At 42.1% G+C, this 17,284-nt stretch overlaps 1 protein-coding gene across 1 annotated transcript in view; it reads left to right on the top strand.

Moving 5' to 3' along the window:
* Positions 1–5,255: 5,255 nt before the first annotated feature.
* LOC142964476 (aryl hydrocarbon receptor-like) overlaps positions 5,256–17,284 on the top strand; it is a 29,330-nt gene continuing 17,301 nt past the window's right edge. The window contains exons 1-2 of the mRNA XM_076104812.1: positions 5,256–5,818; positions 10,143–10,330. Coding sequence (XP_075960927.1) covers positions 5,778–5,818; positions 10,143–10,330 — 229 coding nt within the window. The 5' untranslated portion in view covers positions 5,256–5,777. The remainder of the gene's footprint in view (positions 5,819–10,142; positions 10,331–17,284) is intronic.

Raw genomic sequence — 17,284 nt, 5'->3', positions numbered from 1 at the left:
TCTCTTATCGTCAACTAATGTGAAGGATTCTTCTTTGGCTTTTACTTTCTTGAAGAACTGAAATAAATATACTTAGAAAACGACTTTATGTCTTTCAAACCAGGAAGTGTTTGTGGTTTTATTCAGGAGAACAGGAAGTTAAATATGTGTGGCCTGTGTACTAATTCATTCTCCATGTAGTTTTTCTTTTGTTACTGAGTGAGATATAATAATGCTTTTTTTTTACTGCCAAAAACCCACTTGCCAACGTTATTGGTTTGTATTTTCTTTAAAGCTGTAAAATAATATCCGGCCCCTCTTTTCCCCCTCAGGGGCCCCAAGCCACATTTCAACTGATGACTTAAAAAGCCACAAACCTCAAACATTCTTCAGTAGTTTTCCGCTGCAAAGGCACAATTTAAAGTTTGTGGACAAAGAGCCTGCATGCTAATGTATATTATTATATACAACTCGTTGTAGGATTTGACATCCCACTTCTCTTTCATAGTCTATCCCTGTTGTAAGGCCGTAAAAGGTTGAGTGATTGTTTGTACTGCCATGTTTGTTTTAATGATAGATACAGGGCTGTATCATTTGCCCCATTTTTGACAGATTGTCAATGTTACATGCAAGATATCTCATATCTAAGATGGTAATACTGTATAATTATGTTGAAAAAAAAATAATTAATGATTATTTGCAAAAATAAGGTAATGATATTAACAGTTAAGTCATTATATTATACGAATACTCTCCAGACAAAGGGTCAGGAGAATATCGTTTTTTTATTTTGTGTCCTAAACATACAATAATGAGGAACTGAGTTGCCAGTAAACCTAAAGCATGGCTTCACCACATTCTCCACAGTGGGAGATTGCAGTGCTATTTGCTGATAAAAAGACTTTCGCCATGTTGTGCCGAGTGAAGCCGATGCGGAAGGGTCATAAAACCTGCATTCTCTCTACTGGCCACCAGGGGGCGACTCCTCTGATTGTATAGAAGTCTATGAGAAAATGACTCTACTTCTCTCTTGATTTGTTACCTCAGTAAACATTGTAAACATGAGTTTATGGTCTCAATCTCTAGTTTCAAGTCTTCTTCAACACAGCATGATGTTCATTTAGTACATTATGGTCCATTTCAAGCTGTCACAAACCAATGGGTGACGACACAATGACTGCGTCATCTTCTTATATACAGTCTATGGTTACAGCGGGCTGGTGGCTAGTTTGCTAGCTTGCGAATCCCGCCATGCTACACGGCCAACAGGCCGACAGGACAACCTTGACTGGCAGACAAGACTTAAAAAGCCCACAAGCTCCCTTTCCTCCTCGCTCTCTTGGGCTCGGAGCATGAAAAACACATTTACAGCCGTGGCGATGCCGTCCCGCGGGACACACGAGTGTCTAAACAAACACACAAGCTCCTGGAAGCATGAAGGGCAAGTGCCAACGGATTTCTGCAGTGGTGTGTACAGGCGCATAAAACAGAAAAATATACACAATTCAAAGTCAAAGGAAGCGTATGTATGACAGTTTACCGTAAACAAGTGCTTTGCTGAATGTCTGTGCAGAGGGATGAAGGCTCACATCCATAACTTACATGCACTCGTCTGATGGTCGCTGCTGCACCAAAATACTTATTTCGATTTGCTGGAGAGCAGCAGACACTTTTGTGATGCCTCTTGGGCAAAACCAGTATTTCATTTGAATTATGAACATAATATTTGTGTATTCTTAACGGTACTATTACATGGCACAATGTTGCTCCTTACACGTGTAAGCAGTGGGCAAAGTCCTAGTGCTCTCATAGTGGTGTCATTGATGTTGATGGGACCAGAGGAGCTGGACTCTGTGTTCACATCTTGATGCTTGATGCTGAAACACACAGAATTTGCTGCATCTGCATTTCATTGTGTATCTCTGTGTTGCATAATGACAATAAATTATCCTTGAATCCTTGAATCCTTAATAAAACAACTACAGACGGGGGACAAATTCAAGGAAGAACGTGAATAAAAGAGTGGAGAGTGCAGCACGGTGTTACTGATAGTGTAACTCTGCCTTTTGTTATGTCTGGCTATGTTTTCTTTATTTCTGCTGTACTCGGGTCTCTATTACAAAGCAGATCTTGATCTCAATGATATTACCTGATTTAATAAAAGGTTGTTTTATATAAATGAGAGAATATCTTGTGGAGGAGCACTGAAGCTTTTGTAGACGCTCGTGGTGGCCTGACTCCATTCTAAGACGCTTCATGTTGTGCTTTTTTCCTTTACATTTGTCACCCAGCTGTATGTATTTTTCACCAGCTTTGTTTTTAAACTGGGCAACACATTTTAGATTATAGGTCAATTTCGTGCATAGTTGTAATAAAAAAAGGCCATGTAGTCCAAAATGAAAGAGTCAATCCTCTGGGAACCTTGAATATCCAATTGACACCCTGGATGAAGGTCTTTGACCGACTAATAGACAGTTAGTGTCAAAAATAGAACCATAAGTCATCCTGAAGAGCAGGGGAGTTCTGATGCTTTACAGATGAAAGATAATAGAGCCCACTACAATACAACCAGCATGTTGGCCTAGTTTTCATTCTCCATGTGCTGTGGGGGTCTTGAGTGCCCAGAGGGGGGTCTGATGTGGTCATGTGACTCAATGTATAGGTCTATGTATTTCCATATAGCACGAACAACTCGACATATCTGTCTCTGTCTGCTGTCAAAACACAGTCGTGTTTAATTAAACCTCCGCAGCTGTTTACACACAGTCTGACAAGATCAGACTGAAGTCGTGACTCCAAGTCTCCCCGAGGCAAATGATCTGAATTATTCATATTTCATTTATTCTGTTAAACCGTTCAATTATATTTCCTGTAATACAAGTTATTTCCCATCAAAGAGGTTTAAATGCTGTTTCAGTGCCTTCTCTTCAATGCTGGAGATTTACTGGATTAAAAGGGTTAGAAAATAAATGACAATACAATCTGAACTGACTGAACACTTGATCACATTCTTATCAAAGAAGTGATATTCTTGAATATGTCCTTGTTTAACTAAGTAAACATAACTTTAGATGACATTCTAATTTTAGGTCTAACAAATCATCGTTTCGCAGTCAAAATGATTGTCTAAAACAGGTATTTGATATTAGGAAATTCACATTTTGCTCTCATTGGTGTGTTGGTGTCTGTGTTTGATTGACAGCAGGCTGAACCAACGAAAATATAAACAAACAAATGCTGCAATTTACAAACCAATGGGCCGATAGTGGGCCTTTCTCATTTCCCAGTTTTGTAAATCCTCGATTCCTTTCCTCGCCTTCTCTCCGAGCGTCTTTGTCCCGCCCACAGGAGATGCGAGCGGAGGAGACTCGAGGAGAGAGGAGTCGAGGCAGCGAGCAATTACCAAAGAGACGTCCTCGGAGCCGTCATTTTAAAGAGACTTAAATTAAATATGACCTATGGAACAGCTGCATCAGCTGTCTATTGCTTTGTCACACCGCTGCATTTCATGATCTTTGTTGGACGACTATGACAGTTTTCATAACTATAGTGGTATAGTGGTATATATGTACAGTATATATATTATAAATTGACAAATTCAAGATAAATACACATGTGATGTCAGTAAGGTTTGCGGTTAAAACGGAGCCTTTGCCAGGCGCTACACAAACGTTGAAGGGAAGAAAGTTTGATCATCAATAAGTACAACTCATAAACACAAAAGGAACACAACATTCCAGCTGTGTGTCACGCCCAGGAAGCAACCTCCGGTTCTGTCGAGTGAAGCCAGTGCTGAAGTGCCTTAAAGCTGCATTCTCTCTACTGTCCACCAGGGGGCGACTCCTCTGGTTGTATAGAAGTTTATGAGAAAATGACTCTACTTCTCTCTTGATTTATTACCTCAGTAAACATTGTAAACATGAGTTTATGGTCTCAATCTCTAGTTTCAAGTTCAAAACATCCGTCCACAGACCAATGGTTGACGTCCTGATGACTACGTCCACTTCTTATATACAGTGTACGGCACACGCTCTTTTTGCCAGCAGCCATGTGGACATGTCCCGGTAAGAACAGGTGTCATTGATCAAATTAATTTTGTTATTTCGTGTGTCACAGCCATTCCAGTGAGCTGCAGCATGCACAATACCAGGGCCCTGACCCACCTAAATGGAATGGGGCCATAATGTTATTAACCCGTGTTTTCCCTGCAGGTAATGTCCAAATAGCTGCTGTGAAAAGGGCCAACTGACGAGTCGGCCCACACCTGCACCGTTTACCTGCTGGTTAACGTGCTGCAGCTGAGCAGCTAGCAGCACAGGTGAAATGAATAACATTGACGATGCATCTGTTGTGAGCCAGCGAGCACAATGGGACTGATGAACAAAATGAAACCTCTTGTTGTCCTGACATGTCAAAATGACTAAATCATCAAATGAATGGAATCCTTAGAATTTACACGACGGGATCTTCTCGAGAAGAAAAAGTATTCCTGAGGACGTGGTGGCCACCTGAAGAATGTAAAGTCCAGTATTCTGTCTCTTTTAGCTCCGTTTTTGGTCTCCACCACCTCATGAGGGGAAACATCCGTCTCTTTAGCTGCTAAATGCTCCACTGTGTTCACCAGATAGTCGCTAACGGTGTCCGTCTGCTGTTTGCTGCTGAGCGGTTAGTGTAAAGTGACTATTTACAGATTTTTTGGAATCTAACAAATCCCACCAGCTGCGGCTGAAAAGCGTTGAGAGTGAACCAAAACAGCAAAGTAAAGAGGAGCAGCTGAATCAGGTGATAATACTCTTTGCATTGTTATTACAAAAATATAAATTACAGTCACTTTGTCTAATATATTCTATTGCAGATCAATTATCGTTGTTTTTTCAGGTTGTTCTTCGTAGACATAGAGAGTTCCTCCGAACGTTGGAATGAACTCAGCTACATTATTTAAAAAGTCTAACCTCTGACCCACATTCAGCACGGGCCAATGCAGGCTCAACATAAACCTCCATCTCTCTCTGTGAGCGCTGATTGGACGCTGGGACCCGCTCGCGAACGCGCCGGCGTGGACCCGTGTTTCCAGGAGACTCTCCCTCGTGGGCGCGCGTCGCCTCCTGCCCCTGTCCTGTAAATTTCATAAGAAGCTTCTCGTGCTCGCAACCGTCGGAAATCTGTGTCGGGTGTGCCCGCCAGTGGAATGCGCGCACTCGCTGCCCCCCTCCTCCTCCTCTGCAGCTCATGTCCGGCGCTAATTGGAGTGCAGCACTGATGTAGATTATAAAATGTAAATACTTGGAGCTTTCTATGCGTTTTATTTGAAGATTGTTTAGTTGTATTTCTAACCCGGAGGGGGATGAGGAGGGCTCCTCTGCAGACTGCGTCTCCTCTCAGATAATTTCATCTTTTTCTTCATGAGGATGAAAACTCAACATCGTCTTTCTACTTGGAACAACTTCATCTTTCCGTGAGGGCCGATGGGACCGCAACTGTTTCCTTATTTTTCTCTTTTTTAAATTAATTTTTCAGCGGATCGCGTTCTGCCCAATCTCTTGTTTTTTTCCTGCACATTTTGATTTAACTCCGAAGTGCATCGGCCCATAGAAAACAAAACGAGGTCCTGTTCCTATAACTTATTTCGTTTGGCTATTATTTTGTTTGATTTCTCTGATTTTTGTATTTAAAGAATGTGTTGCCGGTCTTGATCTGGAGGATTATAGCAGAATATTGTCGTGGCTTACATGTAGCGCAGAGAGAGGCTCTGTGTGTTTCTGAGGGATTCATCGGAGGCTTATATAAGAGGAGCCGTCATGTATGCAGGACGCAAGCGGAGAAAACCAGTCCAGAGAGCGTAAGTTCGTTTATTTATTTATTTTATTGTAAATGACAATTAAATTCACTGAAAACAGCCTCGTGTTAAATAGTGAAAACCGACCTGGAGAGCATGAATATTCTGATGTTGGTTCCTAAATGCACGAACCCGCTGCGAGCCTGCAGCTCTTCTCCAGAACATTTAGAGAACCAGTTTCTTTCATCGATTTAGAAAATATTCCAGGTTTCGTTTGCTCTTTAACGCAAATAATCGTAAATGCACCTGCTGGGTGATGCGTATTTATGCTTTCTAATGAGTTGTTTATTGATGTTCTATGATGAAAACAATAAGGTGGAGGTTTTCTGTGCGTTATAAAACGTTGTGCCGGGTTCTTAATGCATGCGGATTACTGCAGGCCTGCAACTGCGGCCTGATTTTAACCTTCAACGCTTCTCTCTTAGATTTGTATTCATAGAGCTATTTAAAAAAAATACTCCTGCAAATGAACGTAAAGAACACACGCATTTTTTATTTCGCATTATTTTGTATTTTGTTGTTATAACGTCTCTGAGTCAGTGGGGCCCTCATGCAGGTTGTTGCGCCATTTTCTGTCAAAACGCCCTTCAGACGATCAGACACATTGTTTTTAACGTCGTCAGGTTATTTTTGATTGGTTTAGGATATTTAATAATCCGTCGTTTATTAATAAAAACATGTATTTGTTGAGCTTAATATGTTACAAATCGCAATTTGAAAGAAATAGCCTTTCATATGTTTTAAGGCTTTGACTTAAAACCCAAACGTCTTTTTTTCCATCATGATTAAATCCTCAGCAGTGATGATGAGGTCATCCAAATTAAATATGAACAACTTGACTTTATTATAAAGTGTGAGCACTGTAAACATGTGTTCATAAAGACTGAACAGGAGGATGATTCACCTCTGTGTCTTTATGTTTTGCTCTTCTGATGAAGTCATTTATTTTATCATTAGTAATTCATATCCTGCGAGTGAAACATGTTACAGGAAGTGAGACGGTTTCCATTGAAAATGCTTTAATCTGGGAGAATGTTTTATGTCAGAAACTGATGATAATTCCTAAAAAAAGAGAGACAGAGACAGAGAGAGACTCAGTTTTTGCAAAAGTAGCACAAATGAAAAATTCCCATAATCCTCTTGTGATGAGACGGACTCATGATGGACTCATGATGGACTCAGACTATGGTGAGGCACCTTTTGGTTACAGAGAAGCTCAGATTTGACTCAGTGGATCAGGTTGTCAGAGCAGGGTCAGTGTAGAGGTGTGGTTCATGACGAGGCTTTTCTCCCACACACACACACACACACACACACACACACACACACACACACTGATCAGTGACTGCTTTGATAACTGATGGATTTATTGCTCGCTGGTTGCAGTTTTCACAATCTGAATAATTATTGCTTTTCTTTTGTGTGTTTTCATATCAAGGTTCAATTTATTCATAACATCCATAAAATAATAATGTCTGCCACCTGAGCAGCCATATTGCTGAAATCTCCAGATTGACCAACGTTTAAATTTTTGGTTTGTTGATCAGATCAAACGTGCAGTTTTGAGACATGACTTTGTACTCTGGTAATTCATGAAAGACATTTGATCAAACGACATGACAGCTTATAGACAGAGTGGGGAAAATATATAAAATCAAGGTATTAATTATGATGCAATATTTTTTTATCCTATAGTTGTATCCACACATGTGTGTTTAACCAGCACTGCAGGTCAAACACACCGACATCCATGGTGTACAGTATAAACAGATGTTCATGTGTCAGTGTCTGAGTGTCGCGGTACATGAACTGCACACTATGTCGGATCATATTGCTGCTATATTGTTCATGTTTGTGGAAAAAATAAAAAAGACAGCAATTAAATCTAACTTGTTAATATTTTCCGATTCAGTTAAATGCTTCTTTACATTAGTAATGTTTGTAAACAACAACAAAACAATGCATTTTGTTCTGTTGAGAAACAGAACATGCTTAAATTATCTGAATATATTTGGTTTTAACATGGTTAAAATTGTGATTTGGCCCGTATTTTCATTTCATTTCATTTTCTTTCTGTACTTATTTCGGTCTTTGTGCTGCAACACCTGATTTTCTCCCCTGCGGTTCATTGAAGGCTCTTTTCTTATCTGAAGCAGGTGACACACAATCAGCAATATGTTTGGTCCACATCTGTGTGTTGCCACGTGGAGTCCAACCGCTTTGGCTTGTGACCCATTTAAACCAGTCTTTGTCTGATTACAACCTCCTCTGTTTATACAGCATGTGACTATCATGGTCCCCAGAGGATGTGAGCGGTTCCACTCAGGAACTTAAACTCTTCTTACAGCCCCGCGGAGCTGAAGCTGTTTACTATTAAAGACAAACAGAAAATACTAGATCTAAATTTGTGCAGCAGAAATATGTTTTTTCTTCATCCAGTTTATGTTGAGATCTCTTGCAGGGTCTCAGACCCAGTGAGGAACTGTTTATTATGGACTATAAACTGTCAATTCAATTCAAACCCTGTTGTTGTTGTAGATGATGGTTAGTAACTTGAAAAAAAGGTAAAATACCGTAGAATACTTTTAATGTTAAAGATAATAAATGGAAAGTAATTATCAAACAACAATAATGATAATAAGAATATATAGACATGCAGAGACTTGGCCAATCAAACACAGATCAGAGTCTGAACTCACTTTACTGAAATCATTTGGGAACACAGTCAGTGCTGGAGATGCACTTTTTGCAATATTCTTGGCCAGATTTGATTATTTTAAAAGTTTGACCTGCCGATTAACATTTTCTTACTTAGAGCTTTAATTGACATCGAGGCTGCTGACTAACTTTTTCCATGACCATCCCAAAAATATCATTTCAACCATCTTGAAGTCAGCGTAAACCGTTACTTTTTTGCGTAAAAACACACAATTCAAAGGAATAGGGAATAAAACAGTTTTTCTATTGTTTGAGAATAATGGCATTAGTAGTTTTAATTATATAAGTTGCATTTGGCTCGTGTTAAGAAGTTGAACAGGTCATAATTCCTTCTCTAATATTTATTTAAGTTCCTTCAAACCACTGTATTAATTCAAGTTTCTCACCAAAGAACGACGGTTTCAATCCGCTGCCGATCGATCAGTGCATCAGTCACTGCTACACGTCATCAAATGATCAAATGTTTGTTGTTGAGTTTGAGCTGGGGTTTTCTCCAGGTCTGTGGTTCACTTTAAGCTACATTCGGTAACTTTAATAGAAATATATTATATTATATATATTAGCTCAAACTGTATTTATATTGTGACATTAGTACAAGAGACGGATAGTCTGTCAAAAAGCCTCCTTTTATTGCTCCTTATTTGCAATAAAAGACACCCAATCAGAGCCGAGGAGTCTCTAAAAGAGCCAATCGCTGCTCGGGAACTCCGGTCAGACTGGGAAACGCTGATCAAACAGAGTGCAGTTGGAACGAGTCCTAGCACCCAGAAATGAGTCAGCGTTTTTGCAGATCCACTTCCCTCGTCTCGAAGTCAATACATTTCTTTAATCTGCTTTTGGTTAGACGCCTGAAATAAGGTCTGTGGTTAACACAAGCTCAAGAGACTTTAATGTTTAGCTCTACGATATAGAAGAGGTCAGTAAATACCTCTCTGGTGAATTTAGAAGCGTTTAAGTGTCTTAAAATAAAGGCGGTTGCTAAGGAGAGTCTAAATGAGGCGACTAAACGTCCTCACTAACACTAGTCCTCCTTCAGCTTAGTGGTGGTGAAGTCATGTGACCGTGGTGGAGTTCCTTTACAGCCTAACTTTAGCTTTGTACTCCTGAACATTTTATTCAGGCTTTAAAACATCATAAAAGTGGTGTTTATGTTTGAAGATTATCTTGCTGAACAAAATGTGTTAAGTATCATAAATGTTTGTTTGCCACAGAGATTATTTTCTGCAATAATCCAAAATCCATTTGTGGAAGGAACCAGAGTGATGCTAACTTGGCCGACAACAATATGTCATCCCTGCAGCGCTCTATATGAATGAAGGTTATTTCACATTGCCTGTTTCTCCCCATCAAAAATATTCTATATTATATTTGTCACTTTACCCCCAAAATATTCAGCCTAGTCTCCTAAAAATGACATTCCCATAAAACAAAACTGTGGTCAATTAAGTTTCGAGGGAAACCTCCGGTTCTGCCGACTTTTGTAGGAGACATTTGTTTTGACCCAAAATATCCTCCCGGCGCCACAATGAAAGCAAGGCAAACCAATCCTCTGTTGGTGCCTACTGATGAGTTTATTGTGACAACTTTCTCCGTTTATCACGTCCGTCAGGGTGAAGCAGGCACCGACTGAAGGGGCCAAGTCCAACCCGTCCAAACGGCACCGAGACCGGTTGAACGGGGAGCTGGAGCGGTTGGCCAGCCTGCTGCCGTTCCCCGAGGAGGTCACCGCCAGTCTGGACAAACTCTCCATCCTCCGCCTGAGTGTCAGCTACCTGCGGGCCAAGAACTTCTTCTCTGGTAAATCTAATTAATCTTTACTGCTCTGCGTACAACAGGAATGGCTGTGTCACTTCATATCATTCATCATGCAGTTGGATTTTCTCTTATTAATGTGTTTTGTTATTCGGTTGATCCTTTTGCATAAGAGCAAATGGACGCATTGATCGCGTCTGTCACATAAACCTGTTTCCAATTAGTTGGACAGTTTTGGGAAATCGTCTCGTGTGCCATGAAACTCAGAGAAGATCGATATCAAATGAATGAGCTACTGTATGTGTCCAGCACACAGAGAGAGGTCTGCGATGGGTTTAGCCTAGCTTAGCACAAAGACTGAAAGCAAGTGGAAACTGCTAGCCTAGCTCTATCATAAGTGAAAAAAATACATGTTATGGCAATCCCACAGTTGTCTTCTTTCATTCTAATGAACCTTGTCACATCTTAATGAACCTTATCACATAATCACTTAAATTAATAATTATAATTGTATAGAAGTCGATGAGAAAATGACTCTACTTCTCTCTTGATTTATTACCTCAGTAAACATTGTAAACATGAGTTTATGGTCTCAATCTCTAGTTTCAAGTCTTCTTCAATACAGCATGATGTTCATTTAGTAAATTATGGTCCATTTAGAGTCAAACAGACCATAAAGCAGGGGATGCTTTAGGGCGGGGCTACACAGTGATTGACAGGTCGTTACCACCGGTCTGGGAGTCGTCCATGTCTTCGTCTTACAACTTTAACCCTTTTACAGTGTGTTTTCAATTCAAGAAAGTTAACTGTAATTTTTCAAGATGAAAAAACAAGATGGCGACGGCCAAAATGCCAAACTCAAGCCTTCAAAACGTCAGTCCACAAACCAATGGGTGACGTCACGCGGTGATCACGTCCACTTCTTATCTTCAGCAGAGTCAGGTGGGACAGGAAGGGCTGGACGAGCAGAGATTACAGATACAAAGCTGGAAATAATGACGTTAAATGAGAGTGTGGACGGGTCGTGTAAAAAAACGCATGCATACGATGTTCAAAAATTCAAAACGTGAAGGGAAGCGGCTGCTCGCAAATGCCTTCAGTTGTTGCTTTGGTCCCTTCGACCATTACGAGAATGTCACAACAGCCGAGCCGCTCGCTCTGTATTTGTTTCCCCCACATCTCACGGCTCGTCTCATTAAACCAGAGATGTGGCGACCACCGCGGCAAGAGAAGAGCAACCAGCCGCCGCCTTATTCAGATGTTTTCATCCCAGAGAAGGGCCCCTCAATATTTCATAAAGACCCACGTCTGTGCATGTGTGTGTTTGTGCGGCATCACTTAGTCCAGGATTAGGAGATGGAGCTCTGCATGGCGTCCATACGCCAAAGCATCGAGAAAGAGAGAGCTGCATGCCAACGAATGGCCGTTGGACGGTCGTCTCTACCATGCAGAGGGAAGCCATTGTTATTTTAGGCGGTGATCTTTCACGGAGAATGCTGCAATGCGGCCGTCGGATGCTCTTGTGGAGCATGAATAATTGAGAGAAACCCCGGAGTTTAAAGAATTTATGAAATGGAGGTAGAGCAATGTTTGTTTAAGGCAGCGGCTTTTTTGAGATGGCAGTTTGGGGTGGGACGGACAGGATACAGCGCCGGTGATACCAGCGTGTCTTTTTGGGCGGATGTGTGTTGTGTGACTGCTGGGTTCACATGCTGTGTATACGTAGAGGCTTCTGATGCCCCAAGGAAACAAAATGAAGCAAACTTTCTATTTTTACTGTATTTAGAAATTTAGAATAACATATGGAATAATTCGCCGGCTACTCGTCCTGTCAGAGTAAATTATTGATAATGGATTTCAGCACCAATAGGTCAAAGTGTAGCCTATAGACAAGCCCTCTTGTCTAACTGCATTAGCCTACTTCCTGGACGGTCTCTAAGTAATTAACGAGCTCAGGGCTCTTGCAGCTCCGCGGAGGGGAACGCTCTGCGGACCCCGAGGGGGCCCGATGCTCCGGGGCCGTCTCCGTGGTCAGCCATTGTTGTTGCATGTAAACGGCGTGAATCCGGCTCGTCTGAGGCATAAAATATTGGGTGGTCTGCGGAGCGATGACTTAGCTCCAGTACACTCTGGGAACGCTGCCATTGCTTCAACCCTCGGCTCTGTTTGGACGGTCAGAAGAACTGTTCCACACTCGGGGAGGCTCACCTACACGCAGCAGTACAATGCGTTGGAACTGTTTGTGCTGTGCAGAGTTTCTCTTGCTGGGTACTTGTTTTTTGGGCCCAAAACACTCACGGTCATGGCTGTGCGTGTAGCTGAACACGTCGTAGGAGTCGAACAAAAGCCCCGGCTAATCTGGCTGACACGTATTATCCAGCCCAGCTGCCATCTTGGTTATTATCAGGAGCTACATAGGGCTCGTCCCTCTCAGCCAGTCTGAGGAGAGGGGCGTTAACTCTCTTAAAACCGATAACCCTGGGATCACCCCACTCTGTGGTGTGAGGCTGCCGCTCTTCAGCCATAAGAACCGTCTTCACAGCTGTTGTCTGCCTTTTGGATCATTTATGCTCCATGCGTGAGAGGCAGAACTGTGATGAGTCGAACGTGGAAATTATGTTCAGGGCTCGACGCTGAGTGTTAAAAGTGGCTGCTAGGCCGGCGACAACAGCTTGTGGTTGCTGAAACTTAAAATACGGTTGACATTTTTGTCACCTTTCATGTTTTTAATCGCTGAAATACAATGCAGTTATTTTTCAGCTTAATAAAGAAAATGTGACATAAAAGAACAAAGGCAACATAACACGTTCTTTTGCAGTATGATATTTATGTAAAGGAATATCCTTTTCCAGTTTTCTTTGCCATTGAAACAGCTGTTTCCGACAGGGGACTGAAGCCATTGTATCCATCTATGCTCTCGCCAAACGTTTCTTTTTGATAGGTAACGAGAGAGATCTAAGAAAGCATAGATACCGGCTTCAATTTCCTGTCGGCAACATATACTTTATAGCTATCCCATGGCAAAGTAACCTGGCAGAAATATTCTATATATAGCGTAGACGTAAACTGCATTGATTTTTTAAAGTTGGCCTTGTTTTAGGTGTCTGAAATATGTTTGGCTGATGTCCCTGTCCACTGCAGTACATCGACAGTGATTCTTTTGATTCTTTTGTTTCACATGCCCTCTCAGCGGCAGCAGAAGGAGATATCAATTTTTCACAAGTTTCCATAAGGTAGGCCATCATATCCATTATAAAAGGACCGGCTTCAAATGTCTTCCATTAATGGAGCTGGCAAACATGGACCTGCACATCACATGCGTTACGCGACTCCCGCTGGATCAGGACATGAATATAGAAAATGAATTATGTAAAACGCTGCGCTGATCCTAGTAGAATGTAGCTTTGTCGCGTACGCTCAGCGAGCACGCTGTAGATTGATTTAATAGAAGCTATGTTAAAGTAGAGTCCCGCATCTCTTGTGAGACGTTTTACTGGCAGCTGAATTCATGTCGATCAACTCCAATTCATCTGCTGTGGGTTCTTCTGCAGAACGTGTTGCTACGGGCCTGATGTCTGACAGAAAACAAGGCCGAATAACTCCGTTTTAATGAAATTAATGTGCATACGTCGCTGCCAATGACACGGCACGCAGAGAATTGGCACACAGCTGGAAATATCTGCAGCCTTGCTATAGCAGGCCGACACCGCCGCCACCGCTGCTGCTCTAGGACCGGTTATGTAAGCTGCTGTGAAAGTCTTGTGACATGTCATGATACCTACATCTCTGTTTTGGTCTGAATGAAGGCGATGATTTGTTGTTTGAAAAAGCCACTTCCACTTCCCCCTCCTTCCTGTAGGTCATCTATGTGCACACATACGAAAGGCAGAGCTATCTGGGTTACATGATCATCAGCGGGTCATCCCTTCATGACGACCCTGCCTCCCTCCCTCCCTCCCTCCCTCTGCCCATCCTTCCCTCCGTCCTTGCCCTACAGGGCTTAACCCCCATCCCCCAGCCCCGCTGATCACGATACGGCACAGTGAGGAATGCAGGCCACCAAAGGGGGAAAACCTGGTAATCAGTAGTGACCCCGCCCCAAATCCCATCACTCCTCACCTCCTCCTCCTCCTCCTCCTCCTCCTCCCACCTATCTGGATTCGCCTCCCATAAGCAAATATGCAACCATGTGATCGAGAAACCTCGGGAGACACGAACGCAGCACAGGGTGCGTGCTTTCCCCTCCTGCATTAGTGACCGCGTGTTCATGTTCAGCTTCTATATGTGTGGCCATGTGTATGTGTGTGTGTGTGTATGTGTGTGTGTGTTGCGTGCATCCATGTGTATGTTAGTGGATGTGGGGGCGGTATGTTTGCATCGCGTGTTCATTTACTGCAGTGTTTGGGGGGTGGAGGAATTGAAACGTTCTATATTTACTCCCCTGCCATTCACACTTTGGTAGAATAATTACCACACACACACACACACATTCGCACACACACCGTGTGCATGCACCGCACCGCACGGTGTGTGTGCATGCTGAAGCACACGGTCGCTGGTTCTGCTCTCCTCGTCCTGCACAGCGAGGGGATGGAGAAACACAATCGCTGCCGTGGAGCTTGTTAACCTTCAACGCTTTTGTTCTGTCACGTGATGACAGTGTAGTTCTTGTGATGCCGATTAGGATCCTGACAAATTACTGCTCTGAAAAATGGTGTGTTGAAACGTTCTGTGTTCCAAAATAAACATTTGGGAGACTTACCCATAACATAGCACTGCTGAACAGAGGTGCAGGAAGCACTCGCATCTTTTAATAACTAATGGATGTGCATCCAAAATATACTTTCAAGTCCCAAAAGTAAAATGTACTTGTTATGCAGAGTGGCATATTTCATAAGGTTTGTTATTGGATTATAATTATTCATGCATTAATGTGTTCATCTTTAATTGCAGATGGTAAATGTGGAAAATGACTTTATATTCTTTAGGGTAGTTTATGAATTATCCACCCCGGATATCAATAAAGTTTTATATTATCTTAACCTGTAACAATGCATCGTAATTTATTTGTTGATTATCTTTAATTATTGGCCTCAATCTGCAAAATAACTAAAGTTATCAGGTAAATATAGTGGAGTAGAAGTATAAAGTAGCGGAAAATTAAAACACTCAACATACATATATACGGTACAAATACCTCAAAACTGTAGTGAAGCGCGGTACTTTAGTAAATGTACCTGCTAAAGCAGCTGTAATTGTTCTCCAACGTTCAACTCAAAACATAGTTGTACCTCACAACCCGTTGAGTTCTCTTCTGGTTGAGTTGAACAGCACAGAGCTGTGAAACGACAACGCACACAAACTGCATGTCAGTTGTCACAGCCGATCTGCATCCAGAGTGCTTCCTCCACGCTGTCAGCATCCTGAACTGCACTTCCTGATTCGGTGCTAACATGTTACAGATCATCACCTGAGCTGAGCAGACGGTTTTGAAGCGTGTTGCAGTGACTTTAGACTTCCTGGTTACAGAGAGACGCTAAAAGAAGCTCATGGAAAAACAAACACGGGTGCAGGTTACGCTGTCACGTTACTCTGTCCGTTGATTTGTTGTTCAAGTCACTCTGATTATCCAAATATACAGCTTCTAAAACCAGGCAGTGTGCTGCAGGCCTCACATGAAGCATGCTTCTGCAGCTGCAGGCATTTAGCTCATCTCTTACTGATTCAGAAACTCATGTTGGTGGAGAGTTATGGAGGCATTTCATCAGAAAGCAATGACCAATAACAGACCTGCAGATACAAGTGTTCATTCAATCAGGTCAAGAGTTTGCTGTTTTATTTTAATAGAGAGTAACAGTTGATTTTCTATTTTACAGACTACTTTGACGCATTAGTCAAATATATGTTAATGCATTTTCAGAAAGTTAAATAAACCTACAGTGTGACCTAAAAAGGTAAAGCATGCAAACTCTCTGCAGGTGCATTTCAGGATCGAGGCACAGAGGAGGAAACAAAAAGTAAGAGAATAAAGATGACCTACATGTGAAAGTCACCAGTAATGTGGAGGAAAAAGCAAACCCAGCAGACAGTGCAGTAAATATAGTCTGTAAGTGTGATGTGTTTGGTCACAAATGACTGACGGCCTTCTCCTCCGTGAAAGTAAAAGTAATTCTGTTCTTTCGCTCTCGTCCTCGCGGCCTGAATCGGTCCTGGCATGGCTCCAAAACAAACCGCAGCTCCTCCTCTATGTAACCAGTACAGCATGGGCCATGTGGGAGGGGCGTGTCCTCTAATCGTCAACATTAACACAGCGGCTGAGGACGTCCAACATCATGGGTCCCTGTCACCGTGCACCCCCCCCCCCCCCCCCCCCCCTCTACAGGGCTTAATACGCTGGGTTAAGGCTGTCCAAATATAGCACGTTTCATGATTCAGACATGTAATATGTGGTGTAAACAAACAAGATAATTCCCATACGTCACCGAACGAACAGTACGCAGAGGGCTATATACAGCAGAGGGCTATATATAACGGATTATTTTTAATTTGATTAGTTATATAAAGAAAGACATACCATATCAATACTAATACTCACACTGTAGCTTGAGCCGCATTGTAAAGCTCACTAAAGTCTGCATGACTACATCTGTCTTAAAATAACTCTGTAATGAGCGACAGAGAAGAGAAAGTGTTGCTTTTAACAGCGGCTCTTTGGTGTTAAGTAACACGTTATCCCAGATCTGTCCTGTGATTGGTCGCAAAAGCTTTGTAAGTCTCTTCTTGGCAGCGTCATGTTTGTGTGTGTGTGTGTGTTTCGTTGTCATCGAGGGTACACAGCAACCTGTAACAACGCTCTGGAAAGAGGCCAGGGTGGCATGTAAGGATGGACAGGGGATTGAGGCGGCACAAGCACAGAACATCTCCGCTAATCCTGTTGTAAATAGCATTATGGGACAAATTGAAAATGGCCAAATATTTGATAAATATTTGCAGTGAGCT

The sequence above is a fragment of the Anarhichas minor genome, unplaced genomic scaffold (assembly GCF_050575085.1).
Source record: "Anarhichas minor isolate MPS153535 unplaced genomic scaffold, ASM5057508v1 ptg000004l, whole genome shotgun sequence".
NCBI lineage: Eukaryota > Metazoa > Chordata > Actinopteri > Perciformes > Anarhichadidae > Anarhichas > Anarhichas minor.
The sequence above is the reverse complement of the archived record's forward strand: the minus strand, read 5'-3'. Positions and strand labels throughout refer to the sequence as shown.